This window comes from Calypte anna, chromosome 6 (assembly GCF_003957555.1).
Source record: "Calypte anna isolate BGI_N300 chromosome 6, bCalAnn1_v1.p, whole genome shotgun sequence".
NCBI lineage: Eukaryota > Metazoa > Chordata > Aves > Apodiformes > Trochilidae > Calypte > Calypte anna.
In genome coordinates, this window is record NC_044252.1 from 17549496 (window position 1) to 17566274 (window position 16779).

Below are 16779 nucleotides of genomic sequence, written 5' to 3' on the forward strand. Positions count from 1 at the left end.
TGAAGATTGGTTACATTCCAGAAGAAACACTGCATTATTTCCATATCCAGAAGTGTTTCCAAAAGGCTGAAGCTCTCTCTTATGTGCCTGTGCCAAATTAATTAGTACACTCAGAACTGGATCATTTCAATGATGAAGCTTTTAATGTTTCACTACAGTAACAGAACAGATAAAACACATTTTGTATGTAGCTCCAACCATGAGAATAGCAGAATGGCTCTTTCCCTCACTTACATAAATTTTATATACTTCTGTTTAAATGGTCTGACACTGTTCAGCAGCTAAATAACAACTGTTACCTGATTTTTTGAAAAGTTTCTCCAGGACATAATCATCATTTTTCTTTGAGTTTTCCTCCTTCTCTTCACTGTTCTCCTTTCTGTGTCGCTTTTTTTTCACTAGATAAGGAATGTGCTCTCCTTCAAATCTGGCACCTTTGTGATGTTTCTTCTTAGACTTATCTTGGTGGCTCTCATGTGACAACACATTCACCCTGTGCTTTGTTTTTGAGGTACATTTATAATGATTGTTATCTAATTGCCCATTTTCAGTTTTATCAGCCAGCTTTTCCCAGGAGCCATCTGTACCACACGTAAAACTAAAATCTCCCTTAGCATTTGCATTAGCTGCTCCATGTACTTCACTAGCCACTATAGCATTCAGATATTTGGCATTCTCTGAAGACCCTGCATAACCTGGCAGTGTCTGGGACACAGATTTGTCAGCTTTTTCTAAGCTTTCCTCCATGCTTTTATTCAGTGAGTTTGTATTAGTAGCAGCTTGCGCATTTTCCAAATTTCCTTTGGTTCCCTCACTTGTCTCTATTGCTTTAGATGGAGAATTTATCATGAGGGTGGTTGAGTAGGAATGGAATGACTTGCTGTACGTAGGTGAGCTGCTTTCTGTAAGATGGAGGTCACCTTTAGAAGTGCTGTTTTCAGATGTCTTTTCAAGTTTCTGTTTCAACTGGTGTTTTGTGACTTGAACATCTGAACCTGTACCTGAAGGATGAATGAAATTAGTACCCATTTATTAAACACTTCATGTATTTTTTTTCTTTTAAACAAGCAGAAAAGAAATTTATACCTGCAAAAATTGCACTTGTTTCTGTCCCCTGAGACACATCTGGGCTGCTCAGAGTAAAAAGTTCATACAGGTCATTGGATTTGAAAAAGCGCCTCTGCTTTGGGTCTTTCAGCACTCTGTTTGTTAAAAACTGTTTGAAGATTTGTCTAAAAAAGAAGAAAAGGCCTTCATGCAGGAAGCAACTTCTAGCTATGTTTAAGTATTGAACACAGTACTTAAACAGAAAAACTGTATATGCTCAAATGTTACCCCACAGAACAATTAAGCGGTGGGAAGATGATGTTAGTTTCCAAAAGACAATCTTGATTAAGTAACTTTCAAACAACTGACTAAACTGTTAAACACAGGGATTTATTGTTTTGCAACAGCCCCATAACACAACAGGTAACCACCCTCCTGAAATGTCCTATGAGGCATGCCTTAACTAAGCAATAAATAACTTCACAGCAGGATTTTTTTTATCCATTGCAGTTGTAAAGCTTGCATATATTACAACAAAACTATCAGAAAGCTCCTTAAAAAAAAACAAAACACAAACAAACCAACCTAAAAACTTGTTAAAATTACAAGATTTTAATGGTTTAATTGGTTGAAGGAACCAAAAGCAGCAGAGTAGCTCAGTCTGATGGGGATGACTGGGTGACAAGCACTGAAAAGGGAAATCAAACTTATGGTTGAGAGGAAGGGAAAAGAAAAGCCCAACCACAGAGGACTGAAAGCTGGGGGAGAATTAAGATGCAAAAATCTACTACTGGTAAATCTAATTCTATGCCATGTTTGTACTACAGAGCTTTTGACTGCAAGTTTTAGACACTATTTTCCTGTACAAAAAATATTCCCTAAAAAGATCTGGAAATCCCTTCTCAAGAAGTGTTTTTATTATTGTTTTGGTTCTACTGGCATTAAGCAGGGAAACATTTTAAATTCAATTTGCAAAAACATAGTTTAAACACAGGTGCCAGCTATTGAAATGTACCCATCAGAAAACTTTAAAGTTTTTAAAAACTAATGGAGCTTCATAGCTTCCTGCGAAGATGACCACATATTTGCAGAGAGGAAAACATAGACAAAGAGAAAAGACAACTTGCTTTAAGTTTGAAGTCCATTTCACTGTTCTGGAAATAAAATTAATTTTTGCTGGCTGTCCTGACCCTTAAAACCCACTTCCTTGATGTGGTCAGTGTTGTTCAAACAGAAGCATTGCAGAGGGATGCAAGCCAAGCAGCTGCAGATGCTCTGTATCCATGTGGTAGAAAAAATTTAAAAAGGCACTCAATAAATTCTGGTATTTCATTATTTAGAGCTTTCATTCATCTGCATTTTCAAGGAGGAAATTCAGGTCTAAAGAGTAATTCCTAGACAGAGGATTCCCATATACATTCATTTGGAATTCATGCAAGTGAAGCTAACTACTGAGAAAGCTGAATGGGGAAACAAGAATATTTCACTGACTTCAAAATGTGAGCACTTTAAGGCTTTAGCTACATTTTGAAATAACATGGCTATGACTGGTGGTTCTTGAGATTTAATTCTCCCACTTTAGAATGATTTGAAAATAAAATCAAATTGGGTTTGCAGAGAAGTAAATGGATGTATGTTCCACACACATCTTCATATATATCCTAAGGACAATATAAAGAACTTGTTGTTTTCAATCTGTATTTCAGACTTGTTGAGTCCCATGCTTTGGTTAAAAGGCTCATTTTTTCCTTTTCACACCTCATATTTCCCTATTTACAGTGAATTCTGGATGTGCTGGACACAGCTGCTGGTCTTGGAGCCACAGAGGCAGCAGCACAACCCTACACACCTGCAAATGTAACATTAGAAGGACCATTTGTCATCAGAAATTTTTAAATTTTTGCCATGCCATGCCCATCATGACCAAGGTTACAAGCCATGTGTGCACATCCAGTTACAACACCTCAAATTTTCTACGAACATTATCTTGAGCACATGGCTGTATCCAACAAGGCATTCTTACTGACCTGTGGTATATCTTCTCTTCAATAGTGCCAGCAGTGAGAAGCCTATACACAGTCACCTGTTTCTTTTGGCCTATTCTCCAAGCACGTTCCCGAGCCTGGAAAACAAAAGGCTTGGTTACTGGATGTCAGTCTCTTAGACATGTTTGACAGAGAGCTAATTGATACCACTGTTCCAAACCTCGTTTGGACATGTAACAAATAATTCAATAAGTTACATAGCTGTGATATTTCTACAGCATTAGGACAACTAACTCAATAGGAAAGGAAAATGATTGATAAAATTTACATAAGTGCAAAGACAAGTCTCCAGTTGTACTGAGAAATACATGCAAAAAATAAATTACATTAAAATTAGAACTCTTATCTAGGATCTGTAGTTTATATAGACGTCCTCTAAATGGGATCTATTTCACAATAGAGCTTTACTATACACATTTTCTTTGAGTTTCTTTTTCTTAATTGAAAGCTTTCCCACAAGTGTCTTGAACCAACTGCTAAAACAGACCACTCCAAGTGGTGACGCTTAACAGATCTCAGCGCTATGTAGGATTTTCATCAAAAATAGTTTTTTCCATATACAGTTAAGGGATCTGGTAACCCAGAGTCTCATCACACTATAATGAACAACCTCTTTAAGGTATAGGCTTAGCAGCAGCTTCTAAGGACATAGCTACATATCATTATTTAGTGACAAAGCCAATTTAAGTAACATTTGTTCTTTTCTTACCTTGTACTGCAACCAAACAGAGTCATATGCCTGTTCAAGAGTTTGCTCAGCTATACTGTCCCTTCAGAAACATCTTGTTTGCTTAGTTATGTAAAAACCACACAGGCTACACTCTAAACAGTGTAATCATCTAGTATATGAATAAACAATATTGAAGTGAGGTAAGGTATAAAGGGGATGTGGTGGGAACCACTTAAATTGGCTTTGCCACAAGAGGAATCATAATATGGAACTGAACCCTAAGCAGGCGTTGCTGGGAACAGCAACCTGGGGAAGAGCAACATAGTGCTTTAACACTATTTGAAGAGATAAATGTCATTTCATCTTCAGTTTTATTTCAACTTAGCTGGTAAATGGAATGTAATGAACCAAACAAACCTGTGTGTCTGTACTGGGATTCCAGTCAGGATCATAAATAATAACCCGGTCAGCACCAGTCAAGTTAACTCCAATGCCCCCAACACGAGTTGTTAGCAGAAAAATAAATATGGATCTGTCCTATAATAAAAGAGATAATTTATTAAAGCAAGAAATGCCAAAGAGCAACAAGATAATTTTTTTTTTTTAATTTCCTGGATTCTTTTTTTAATTTGCATTACTTGCAAAGATGCAAAGGAGCCAAGAGAAGGAACACATTTCTTTTGACAAATAGAAGTAATTTGGTCTAAATTCCAGTTACAGTTATCCAATAACGTCCTCTTAGCAGAAAACCCAACTTAAGTGTGAAGGAAACAGTAAGTATTTCTAACACCACCTCCCCACCCCCCAATAAAGTGATTTAATTGAACTCAGCTCCCCAGTTTTGTGTCTCAAACCTAAAGTAGTGCATTTAAAAACAGACCAAAAAGGAATGCAAGAACTCAGTTAATAAACACAGGCATTAGTGTGCAGGATGCAACATCTCACCTCATTATATCTTGTTATAAGGGGCTGCCTGGAAGCTATTGTTGTGGTGCCATCCATCCTGAGGTAAGAATAGTTTCTGCCTCTCACAAAGACTTCAAGTATCTGCAGCATCTGTTGTAAGTGAAATCCAGATGTGAAAACTAAATTACCTTATCAAGTAACCTTATCAAGTCATAAGAATTTCTGGTACAAACTGAGTACCAATCAAAGACACAGGATGATGACCAAAAGGTTGTGAATCTTAAATGAGCAGAAAATTCATTAATTTATGGAATTATGTGGCGGGGGGGGATGGGGGTGGGGGTGTGGGGCCGAAATGCAGTAATTTCACTGCTGAATGCACAATGTTTGTGCTTGTTTTAGGAAGTCCGGAGCCATGGTCCAGGTAAATGGTGCAGAATTCCAGGGAATGCCCACAAGCAAGATAAATTCTGAATACACAGGGAAAATAAATGAAGGTCACTCTTGGCTAATGCTCCAAAGAAGACAATTCTGAGGATTAGATGTGCATGTGCACTAAGCAGAGGGGGCAAACTTACTACTGATTCTGTCCTGAGACTGTACAGCAGAGATAATAAATACATCATCACTGCTTCAGCCTGGTGTTATATGGGTACAAATGATACAAGCTTTGAACCAGAATGTTGAATTTGGGCAACACTGCCACAACACTGAGAAGGACACTACAAAAGGTGGTTCTAATTACAGGTCTTGTTGGGACACACACACTGTTCTTTCATTTTAGCAACAGCAAAACTAAAACAAATTACTCCATCTTACCTGTCTTGACTGAGTAAAAAACAATACTCTGTGACCCTGCTTGTGCCATATTTTCAGCAAGGATTCTACCACTATCATTTTTCCAGAACGTTTCCAATATCCAAACTGATCTGCTTCCTCCACTTCGGTATCTGGTACACCCTTCAAAATTTTGGGACCACCAGAGAAGAGGTCAGGGTGGTTGCAAATCTTTCTCAAAGATACTAGTCCTGAGAAAATCTAAGGAATAAGGAGAAAAAAAATTTTTATTTTCTTGACAAATACTTGCGTCCGTGTGGGTTGTGGTTCAGAAAAATAAATACCAATAGATGAATCTAGCCATCATCAGGAATTTTATTTTTAATAGTGGTTTGCTCTTTAGAAAAGCCAATGGATGCTGATACTTACTTAATGGAAAGTGTCAAGAAAAAAATTAGCACAAGAGAAGATCAATGGAATTTTATGTTATTGTGAGATTTTTCTGGTGACAATGTTAACAATTCTGCAACAATCTCCACATTAGCAAAAGCAGTCCCTAGTTTTAACGCACAAATTTTTCCTACTCAAAAGGAAGAACTCATAGAATCATAGTATGTTAGGAGCTGGAAGGGACCTCTCCTGCTCATCCAGTCCAACCCCCCTGCCAAAGCAGGATCACCTAGGGCAGGTCACACAGAAATACATCCAGGTAGCTTTTGAAAGCCTCCGGAGGAGGAGACTCCACAATCTCTCTGGGCAGCCTGTTCCAGTACTTCATCATCCTCACAGTAAAGAAGTTTCTCCTCATAGTGAGGTGGAACTTCCTATGTTCTAGCCATTTTTCCTTGTCCTATTACTGGGTACCACTGAAAAGAGACTAACCCCTTCCTCTTGACAGCCACAGCTCAGATATCTATAAACATTAATAAGATCCCCTCTCAGCCTTCTTTTCTGAAGGCTAAACAGCCCCAGTTCTCTCAATCATTCTTCATAGGGAAGATGTTCAAGTCCTTTAAACATCCTCATAGCTTTCTGTTGGACTCTCTCCAGTAGATCCCTCTCTCTCTGGAACTGGGGACCCCAAAACTGGATACAGCATTTCCCGTGCTGTCTCACCAGGGTAGAGAGGGAACTCCATCTAGTTTGTTATTTGAATTTGTGTCCCTCCTTCCAAACCCCTCTGTGTTAGTAGATAACTTAAGACAAACCGTGAGGACAGCAAGTACACCCACCTGAATGCACCACTTTTGATGCCATATAGTAAAACAGTAACAAGAATGTTTGCTGTTTGCTCTGCTATGTGTCAAGACTGAAATAATCAACTGTTGCATCACAAAGTTATCATACCTGAACTATTCTCTCAGGACAAGTTACTTTTCCTTTGCTTCACGTTTGCAATCAGTTAAAAGCATGCATACAGTTACCTATAGAAGGTCATCCAACAAACCATAATTTGCTCCCAAGATCGTAAATATATTGTGAAGCCCACTCCAATCCTACTCTTATCTGGCCATGCCACCACATAGGGATCTCTAGATATTCCACAGAACATTTCTGAGAAAAATTAAATAAAAGGCAGACATCCACAGAAGCAGAACCGAGATGAGAGTTTTTGCTTCCCTTTCGGGTCAGAAACAGCTAGAAGAATGCAAAGGTCAGTTCATGACTTTAGCCATCAAACTCTACCTGGCGTTAATCTTAATTAATGCCAACCTGCATGTCTCCATTGAGAATCTGGTAAACTTCTTTAGAATTGATAAAATCTTGATAGACTTGTCGCTGCTCTTCTGTCAATCGGCAAAAGAGAACCTATCAAAAATAACAAATTGCTCAAGCCCAACCTGCAAATGCCAAATAAGAGTAAAATCTGAAATTTTACAATGTGCTACAATGAAGCTTTACAGATATCCAACATACTAAAATACTCAGTTAAAAGATACTATATAGAAATCAACAGAATGAAAAAAACTTGTCTTTTTAAAAGCAAATGAATATAAACATTAACATGGGTTTTATGAGTTTGTCTGTACTCTTTCCCAGTTGTTTTTTCCCCTCAAATTGCTTTAGTTTTTGAACTGCTGCCATTTTCCAGTTTCAATGAGGTAATTGTGCAATACTAGCATTCTCTCCAAGCTATAAGAGCTGCTTTCCATTGTGTGTCTGTTTTGTTCCTTACAACTTGAAAATTCTTAGTACTTCATGGGAAAACAAGGTTGACAAATGTGATCTGTTCTGTCAGTAGCCTTGAGTGTGAGCATATAATGATTTTTCAGATGGTCCAGTGGGCTAAAATGGAAAAAAATCATCTACTTGTGTCCTGCAAGGCATGCACCATTATGCCTCAAGTCAAACCTACGTGGTGTTCTGACAAGAACAAAAATCTTATTTGTTTAATTTACGATTGCATTCTTTAGAGTGAACAGCACAGAATCTTTAAATTATATAGCAATTGAAAATTTAAGTAAAAAAAAAAATTAGACTACACAGCAGAAAATATTTATTATATTTATTATGTATCTTTTGTGACTGTTTCTCAAAGACTATCACATCTGCTTCTGTTTTACAGGGAGGAGACAGGAAGAAAAGAGCAAGGAGAGGATAAGAAAGCCTGAGGCACTGAAACATGAGTGGCAGAAGACTCCAATAATTACTACAAGTATTTATAGGAATTTAATTTGCTTAAATAATTCTTTCAACCTCTTCCACTTTGACTCAAAATGTTTTGTAAAAATGTCTCACCTCTTTTTAGATCAAACTAATTTTAAATCAAAAGGCTAATATTTTTGAAATTTATTGGAATATACAGGCCTAGCTAGTTTGCAGTATGTTAACAATTGCCATCAAGTATTTCTCTATTATTTGCTGTCCAAATTAACTTTTTTACATCAGGAAACAATGTTACAGTATTCAAGAGATGCAACATAGGAAACGGGCAGACAACTCATTTGTATACACCTATGATCTAAGAGGACAGTATGTGGCAGACCTGACTGCACTTCAGATATCCTTTGTTCTTTAGATGTCAGTGTACTGGCATACACCCTGCAAGACAATGACCACTGAAAGATCTACATCTTCAGTTAAAACAGCATTTCATCTGTTCTTACCACAAATTATTTCCAAATGTCCATGAAGTATGATTTATGGAGGAAGGAGATGGCTCAGATTTAATAGTAAAGATAAGCAAACCTGTTCATTTTTATCTGGAAGTGAAAGGCTCATTTTCACATCAGCCTTCATTCTTCGCAGCAAGTAGGGATTTATGGTGTCCCGTAACACACAAGCACATTTGTATGCAGTTTTTACCTGAAGAAGGAAGAAAAAAAAGCAAAACTTGTATTTTGGGTGCTGCTATCAATTTTAGCAAGAAGCAGAATTCCACTATTAGTAATAAGAAAATCCTAATAAAATGAGATAGTTTATGATTTATGTGGATCTACAGTTACATATGCAACTCGACCTGAATTGCAATCAAATTCATGTTAGCAACATAACATTGTGCATTTAAGTCTTCCTCAGATACCACTCATTTATTTTTCCTAATTCCATGGAATTTGAGACCAGAAATAGGACATTTTAGGAAGCAGTCTTAGAAGTCAGTATAGGCTTGCAGAGTGCCAAAATCCCCATGAAAAACTGATAATACATGTAAAGAAGATCAAAAAAGAAGCCTGCAGCAGTGGTGGTTACTAGACAATAAGTAAAGATTAACGCTCACTTGAGACTATTAAAAAATCAGTACAAGATAATCCCCATGATCACAGAAACAAAAGGTCACTCTGGCTTAAATGGAGCACATGGCCCATATGGCTCTGTAATGAGTAATGGATGTGTGAGATGGGTATTAACTGTACATAATGGCTAAAAATACCTTCATTTCTCTTAAAGCAGAACAAATATAAAGAAAAAATATATTAAATTATTGATATGTAAAAAACAAAGTGGCTGTCCAATTTAGTAAATTACTAAGCGTTAGACAAGGAAAGTACTTAGATTCAAAAAGAAAACACTACTTTAGAAATGTGCACAAACATTACAAAGAATATCTACCAGGATGCAAGTTTATTAGCATTTATATGCAACCTAGTCTGCATATTATTATGCAGACAACTTATCTTGTGTTTAAGAAGTCATAAATACTGAGAATAAGAACTACAAAGACTAGCAGACATATTTATTCAAAATAATATTCCAAATAATTTTTACTTTAAAAATTAAATAGTTTATTAAACAGTTATTACAATACCTATTTTAGGTTTTTAAAAATAAAAACTGTTTTTAGTTTGGATTTATTCCTGTGTTGCATAATTTGCTGAAGCTTGATATCAAACAGCAGAAAGTTCTATTTAAACACATCAAAATATGGATCAGTCACCTCCCACCCCATCTTTCTTATCTTTAGATCAAACAATACTTCTAATGATTTGAACATTTAAACACTTGGGTTTGTAACAAAACCTTATGTATAAGCTAACTCCTATATAAGCCATAACTCCCATATAAGTGAATGGTCTCATTTAGTTTAAATCCTTTTCACTTATGTAGTAGTAAAACACACATGCAACTCTCTTTTGGATTAGTGTCTAGAACACATAGCATGAAGTACCTTTAAAAGTCAGTTTTGAAACAACAGTTTTCTTTAAGCAAAGTGAATTTTTTGATGCATTTTACCTGTACAGGAGAGGCATTGGAGTATCCTCCCATGGTTATTGGAACAGAAAATTGCTCCATGAACACAGGTAATGTTCCAAGTTTACCTGGGAACACAAAGTCAAAGAGGGACCAGAGCTCCTTGAGGTTATTTTGCATAGGGGAGCCAGACAAGATGATTCGATGGGGTGTGCGGAACTATTGATAAAAACCAGAAAACCAAAAGAAAGTTATTTTCACAGTTCATGATGTAGTCTGACTTCTGGCTCAGAGAACATTCAATATCATGATCAAAGAACTATTATTTTAAAATATGTGGCCTCACACTCCTAAAAAATCCCCAAACATCTTTGTGCAATATATTTTGCATAAACTGTTAGGAGAAAATGAACATCAGCAATCCCTAACCGTACTTTAGTGCACAATTTAACATATCTAACTTTTCCTTCTATCCTGTAAATTTACCAATGCAAACCCGTTAAAAATGTTAAGTAAATGAAATAGTAAAATATAGGTCATAGTAATTTATGCTGTTATGCTTTATTAATGGTCAAATGTGTATTTTAATGTTAAAGTAATACAGGTTCTTGGATCTTGGAACCTTCCCCCCATCCTTAAAATCTTTTATTTTTTATGAAGTACCTGCTTGCATGCAAGTGTGACTGCAGCATTTGGATTTCTGATTTTGTGACCCTCATCCAGAATCACATAATGCCAGTCATATCTCTGGATATTATCCTGCATCAGCCGAATGTATGAATAAGAGGTAATTAAAATTCCATGGCATGAAGCAATTTCATGAATTAGTTTCACCTAAAAGCAAAAGGTGCATGATGTCAGTAACAGTGAGACAGAAAGCACAAACACACTCAACTAGGTTCAAAGTATGTATAGCAAGTTTTGAAAAGGAAGATATGTTATCTGGTTTGCAAAGAAAATAAGTACAGACAAGACTTAATTATATGACTCTCAGCTTATCTGTAAGATAATGAAGCACCTGAATAGGGTAATATGAAACATCAGATTTCAATCTGAAGCCTGGTCAGAAGGAAACTTTTTTTTTTTTTTTTTTTTTTTTTTTCAAAGGCAACCATTATATTTGATTAAAGTAACTGCTGTCTTCAAGCTCTCCTGTATTCACCTCACAAATCCAGCTTTGTGTACTGCATGCAAGATCTAGCACCTTAAGAGGAAAATTAAACAAATGCAAAATCAAAAACCAAGCACACAAATCTGTTCAGCTAACGCCAAATTCTGTCCAAATTCTCTCATTACAAGGGTTATTACATTTGTTATTAATTTGAAGATTTTTTTTCTTCACAGAAATTACACAAAGTTAAGGGTTGGAAGGGACCTCAAAAGATTACCCAGTACAACCTCCCTGCCAGAGCAGAGGGGGTTCATCTCTTCTGTTGTAAGCTATGTCCTTCCCCTAAGGTTTTACAAGCCTTTTCACCTGAAAATTATGTGGGGCAGGGAGAGTCTATATCACCTTCCACTGCACAGTTTTTGGGACTTATCTTTCCTGCATTTATTTTCTATGTATATATATATAGAAGACTTAAACAGAAGATAATGGGCTAGGAGGCAATTCTGGATGAAGCAAATATACCTGATGTAAAAGAAAAAAAAGTAGAACCATCACAGAATTCACTAAAGAAAGGACAGAGCCTTTATTATTAGAAGCGTCTTAAAGAAAAAACAAAACAAAATGAAACTAATAAACAGGGCAAAAACATCTCAAAGATTCAGATGGTGTTAAAATTCTACAATCTTTTACTGTAAAATTTCTTGCTTAAAGACATATGCCAAGTTTCAAAAATCAAGGCTGCTTAATTGTTCAAAAATTTCTACTGATACGATCTCCTGATAACACCATGACACATTATTTAATGCTGACATCAAGAGAACATATAATTTTTCAGAATAATTTTTATTACTGACACATTAGGATTTCTAGGTAGATGTGGACATTAAAAGCTTAATTCTACCTGGTACATTGCCCACAGCCAGCAACCATGTCCTAGAGTCTCAGCAAGGGCCTTTCATAGAATACACATCTTTACCCAAACACTTAAGACAAATCATCTCGGGCGATTTCAAATTAAAAGCTTGTAAAATATGTAACCTCTCCTAGTTTTTGCAATTAATAGGGTATGTCTGCAATTAGCCTGACTTGCAGAATGCTACACTGTTGTCATTAAAAGATGTTTTGTGAAAGTAGGGCTGTTATTACGGAGGCTCCAGAGACCAATCCCTCCTAGAGGGCAAACAGTGGACCGGTAGGAAACAACAGCCATAAATCACATTGTCAGGTAGCAGAGAGAACAGAAGTGAAACACAGGCACATGAAGGCCATTCATTGTAAACACACCACAGCAGAACCCTAGTCAGGATTTACTGAACCTGTAATTAATTAAAGTTTCCTTCAAGCTACATTTTTAATAAACAAGGATTTGTGCTGACAATGAAGAAACACAACAACACAATTTTATCAAGTCGCACTACAACACTTACTAACTCTCAATTTATTGCACTGGGTACTTTCTAAGAAGTTGACTTCACCTTAGTTGCAGCTTTTGGAATAATTATAAATATTTTAAAATATCACAACAGATTTAAGACTGGATACATATTTTTAAGACTGTGGTATTTCAGAATTTATGCTATTTTATCACATATTCTTTAATTTCTAATTCCTGTTTGGTAAGATTAAGGCATGTTTACATTTACTTTTAATTTTGTATCCAGAAATAGACTTCATTGAAGATATTTCAGAGCCTACACTAATAAACAAAAAAAAACCAGAATGCAAAAAACTCATCTTAAGATTCTGAACTGTAATGACTAGAGTAATATGTGAGTGCTCACAATTCAGGCTGTTGTTTTGTACTATTATTTTGGAAAATCTTAAAGTTGCTTGCAAAGAAAACCCAAATGGGCTGGAAGAAAGAATATGCCAAGGGGGCCTTTCGCTGACCACGCTGGTCAGAAGTACTTTTGTAACACTTAAAAAGTGTGACTTACTGAAAAGCTGTGCAAAGTATTGCCTAGTATAAATTTATGATAAAACAATTGGAACAGAAGTCTTCCCTGCTCTTCTCTGTCAAAAAAATACTTCTGTGGGCATGTCTAGAGAACTGGGAAACAGGACCTTGCACTGGTGTTTGGGTACTATAGAAGATGCAACGGAAATACCTATTCATAAAAGCATTAATTTCACCAGTCCTGAAAGATTTAATGTTCTCCAGTATTTTAGGATTCCTGACAATGTTATGGTAATAATTACGTAGATCCATCTTACTTAAAAGATTAACTTAAGTTTTATCAAATGAAACTTCAGCTGTTGTCTCTTTCTCCTAAGAGATAATGTGTTGCCATAAGGGACACCAGCCATTGCTTAACTGGTTTCCTCCAGAATTATCCTTCACTAGTTTTAAGATCAAACTTCTGTTCCTAGAAATACCTTGTCCTTCTTTCACAGGCCTGTACAGAACAAGCTGCAATACTGTGTTTCACCACAGATAATCTGCACTGCTTAGGTCACACCTGAAGTTCAGCTATTACATTATGTTCAGCTCTGGGCCCCTCACTACAAGAAAATAATTGAGTTTCTGGAGTGAGTTCAGAGAAGGGCAGCCAAGTTTGTACAGGGTCTGGAGAACAAGTCCTGCAAGGAGTGGCTGAGGGAACTGGGCATATATTCTTCCCCAATTGGCAACTGGAGAAGAAGAGGTTGAGAGGAGACCTTATCACTCTTTATGACTACCTGAAAGGAGGTTGCAGGATGTTGGCTTCCTGTTTCAAGCAAATAACAATAGAACTGGAGGAAATGGCCAGAAGTACCTCTAGGTGAGGTTTAGACTAAATATTAGGAAGAACTTTACTGGAAGACTTGCCAGGTGCTGGAATGGGTTGCCAGAGAGGTGGTGGAGTCACCATCCCTGGAGGTATTTAAAAACATGTAGGATGAGGCAACTACTACATTTTAATGCAGTCCTCAAAATCCATTAAGATCTTTACTGTATGAGGTCCAGTTGATTTGGGTGCCAATTATGTTCTTCCACCAGTTCAGAACATTCTACCCTCTGTTAGTTCAGAGGCTGAAGTAACCTCACTACAAGGCATTTAGTTCCTCACGTTCCTCCTTGCACGTTAGCTGTCGGTAACAGAACTCTTCTTGTATCACTTTGTGATAAACCCTGACATACTAACAGAACAAGAGGTGAATTCTGGAATTGTCTGTTTAATTACAAACAGGTTTATGTAACACTGAGACCACAGGTGCACTGCATCTTGGCTTTTGGCTATGTAAAATTAATCTCAATAGAAGAATAAATGTATGTCCTTAGAGCACACTGGTCTCTGGATAAGTCTTATAAAGTTAACAAATGCAAAAAGCAGTCTCCTGTAATGACATAAATTATCAGAAGATAGAATTGTCACAAGATCAGATCAGCAATAGCATATCCATAGGATGAATGCATATTGAAAAGCAACTCAAGGCAGGAGTATCACCTAGCCTGTACTATATGCAATGTATCTTCAGTGTACAAGCATTACTTATAATAAATAATAAACTTTTAGTGCAGGTACAAGGACAATTAGAAAGGAAAAGTTTTTTTCTTGTTGTTTTTCAATTTACTTTAGTCATAAGCTTGCTTTTCTCCAATTAAGAGGCATCTAGGAAAAAAAAGTATCAGCTGAAGACCACATCAGCAGCAACACTTTTTTTAAAGCATACTGTTGCAGCTCTCAAAAGATGAGGCAATATGGCAGAATTAGAGAACTGAACCTATCCAAAGTGATCATATGGCAACCAAATTCCTTAATTTTAAATTGTTGAGTTGGCATTTGTTGAAGGACAGTGGGAAGGTGAAGTCCTGAAAACCTGACTGTTCCTGCAGATGGAAAAAATTGAGGCAGTCTGTCAATTGCATTAATTAACAAATACCCCAAAATGAGCACAAACGATTTAATTTAGGAAGACGTGAGCATGTTGAGGTCAACAGACTTTTAGGGCTTGAAAACATACCATGTTGAGTGAACAACAGGAAACTATTAGCACATTAGGGAATGCTGCTTCTTTTTTGCCACGTACTGCAACTGCAATATCCTCAGAATACATTTAATCAAGTACAATTAAGTATCATATAATTTTAATGTTATTACAAGAAATTTAATAAATATTTAAGAGAAATTTTAAAATGCTTTGCTGAATCCTGAAAATACATTTAAGCATGAGAAATATAAGGACACGGGAAAACAAAACTGTTTCCTAGTTTTGTTCCAGGAAGGTACCAAGGATTAAAGCTCAGGCTTGTCAACTTAAAAAATGGTATAAAAACACATATATTAAGACACTGGCCAAGAAAATGAAAAGACTGTAAAAGTACTGCTTGAATAAAAGAAAACCAACAAAGTAACCCCATCATTAAGGAAGATAAGACTAGGCATTATTGACCAACATAATGATCAACTGAAAAGAAAATGGCTCTGCAAGCAAAACATACCAGATAAAAGATCCAATGACACAGTGATGCACAGAATGTGAACAATTCACCAGGACTAGAAACATGTATCTGGTGTACAAGCAGTCTAGTGATGAGGGGGGGGTGAGGGGGCGAAGAAGGGAGGAAGAGAGGTGGGAGAAGGGGGGATGAGAGGGGAAGAGAAAAGCTTTTGGGGTTACAAAATGGATGTCAACCATTACCTTTTTCTGACTATAAGAACCAGTTTCATGGAGAACAGCGACTCTAAATGGAGGCCACCAAGTGTGGAACTCTTTTACCCACTGATGCATCACAGTAGCTGGACAAACAATCACTGTGGGACCCAATCCCTGGTACCTAAAATAAAGTATTTGCAGAAAAAACCTTTAACATGAAATAAATATTCCATATTAAGTGGGACATTAAATTCACATGTATTAAAATAACATTTTCTAGCCCAAAAGGAATATGAGAGCTCTGGAAATTAATTGTCACTATGTTTTTCTGGGAATCGGTTTTTCAAAGGAAAATGAAAGGGGTACTGCTGTTAGAACCTATCAACTGAACAGTTAATGGATGCATTCATCAAGATAAACACCGAAATAGAAAAGCTCCAAACAATAAGGCATAAGAGAACTTCCTCCTGTGGTAATACAAATCATATCTGTGAAGAAATCATTAACAAACAGTTATTTTATGACTTCTATTAAAAAAAAAAAAAAAGTGTAGCTAGAGTCTCACAAATGGACCTACACACAGGTGTTCTGCTTCATGGTGGTAACATTCTCTATTATCATTATAATTTCTAGGTAAGACAAGGATTTCAAAGCAGCACAATATATCAGCCATGGAAGTTGAGGTCTAAGATGGGCTTAAGCCGTTTCATGAGGTCCTTATTCATAATCACATGATTGTTTCTCTAATTAATGAAAACATTTGAAACAAAGTCTGTATATTAAGTTCAGAGCAACTCTAAAGGCTGAGAAAAATCCCTCACACAACAATCAAACAATTACCAACAATCATATAGGAAATATACTAAGTAGCAGTTACTTGTAGCAATTTAGAAAATACATTTATTTTAAAAAACAGTACAAAATGACTTTGCAAACATAGGCAATAGCCACAGTTATCACTGTCTGACCACATACGTCCTATTCAAGTGGGTGTTAATAAACAAATCAAAATATTA

At 36.4% G+C, this 16779-nt stretch overlaps 1 protein-coding gene across 1 annotated transcript in view; it reads right to left on the minus strand.

Moving 5' to 3' along the window:
- ERCC6 (ERCC excision repair 6, chromatin remodeling factor) overlaps nucleotides 1-16779 on the minus strand; it is a 46232-nt gene that overhangs the window by 3443 nt on the left and 26010 nt on the right. Inside the window, 11 exon segments of the mRNA XM_008502029.2 lie at nucleotides 300-1001; nucleotides 1087-1232; nucleotides 3075-3169; nucleotides 4180-4299; nucleotides 4708-4818; nucleotides 5488-5706; nucleotides 7159-7254; nucleotides 8635-8751; nucleotides 10117-10293; nucleotides 10738-10908; nucleotides 15809-15944. Of these exon segments, the coding sequence (XP_008500251.2) occupies nucleotides 300-1001; nucleotides 1087-1232; nucleotides 3075-3169; nucleotides 4180-4299; nucleotides 4708-4818; nucleotides 5488-5706; nucleotides 7159-7254; nucleotides 8635-8751; nucleotides 10117-10293; nucleotides 10738-10908; nucleotides 15809-15944 (2090 nt within the window).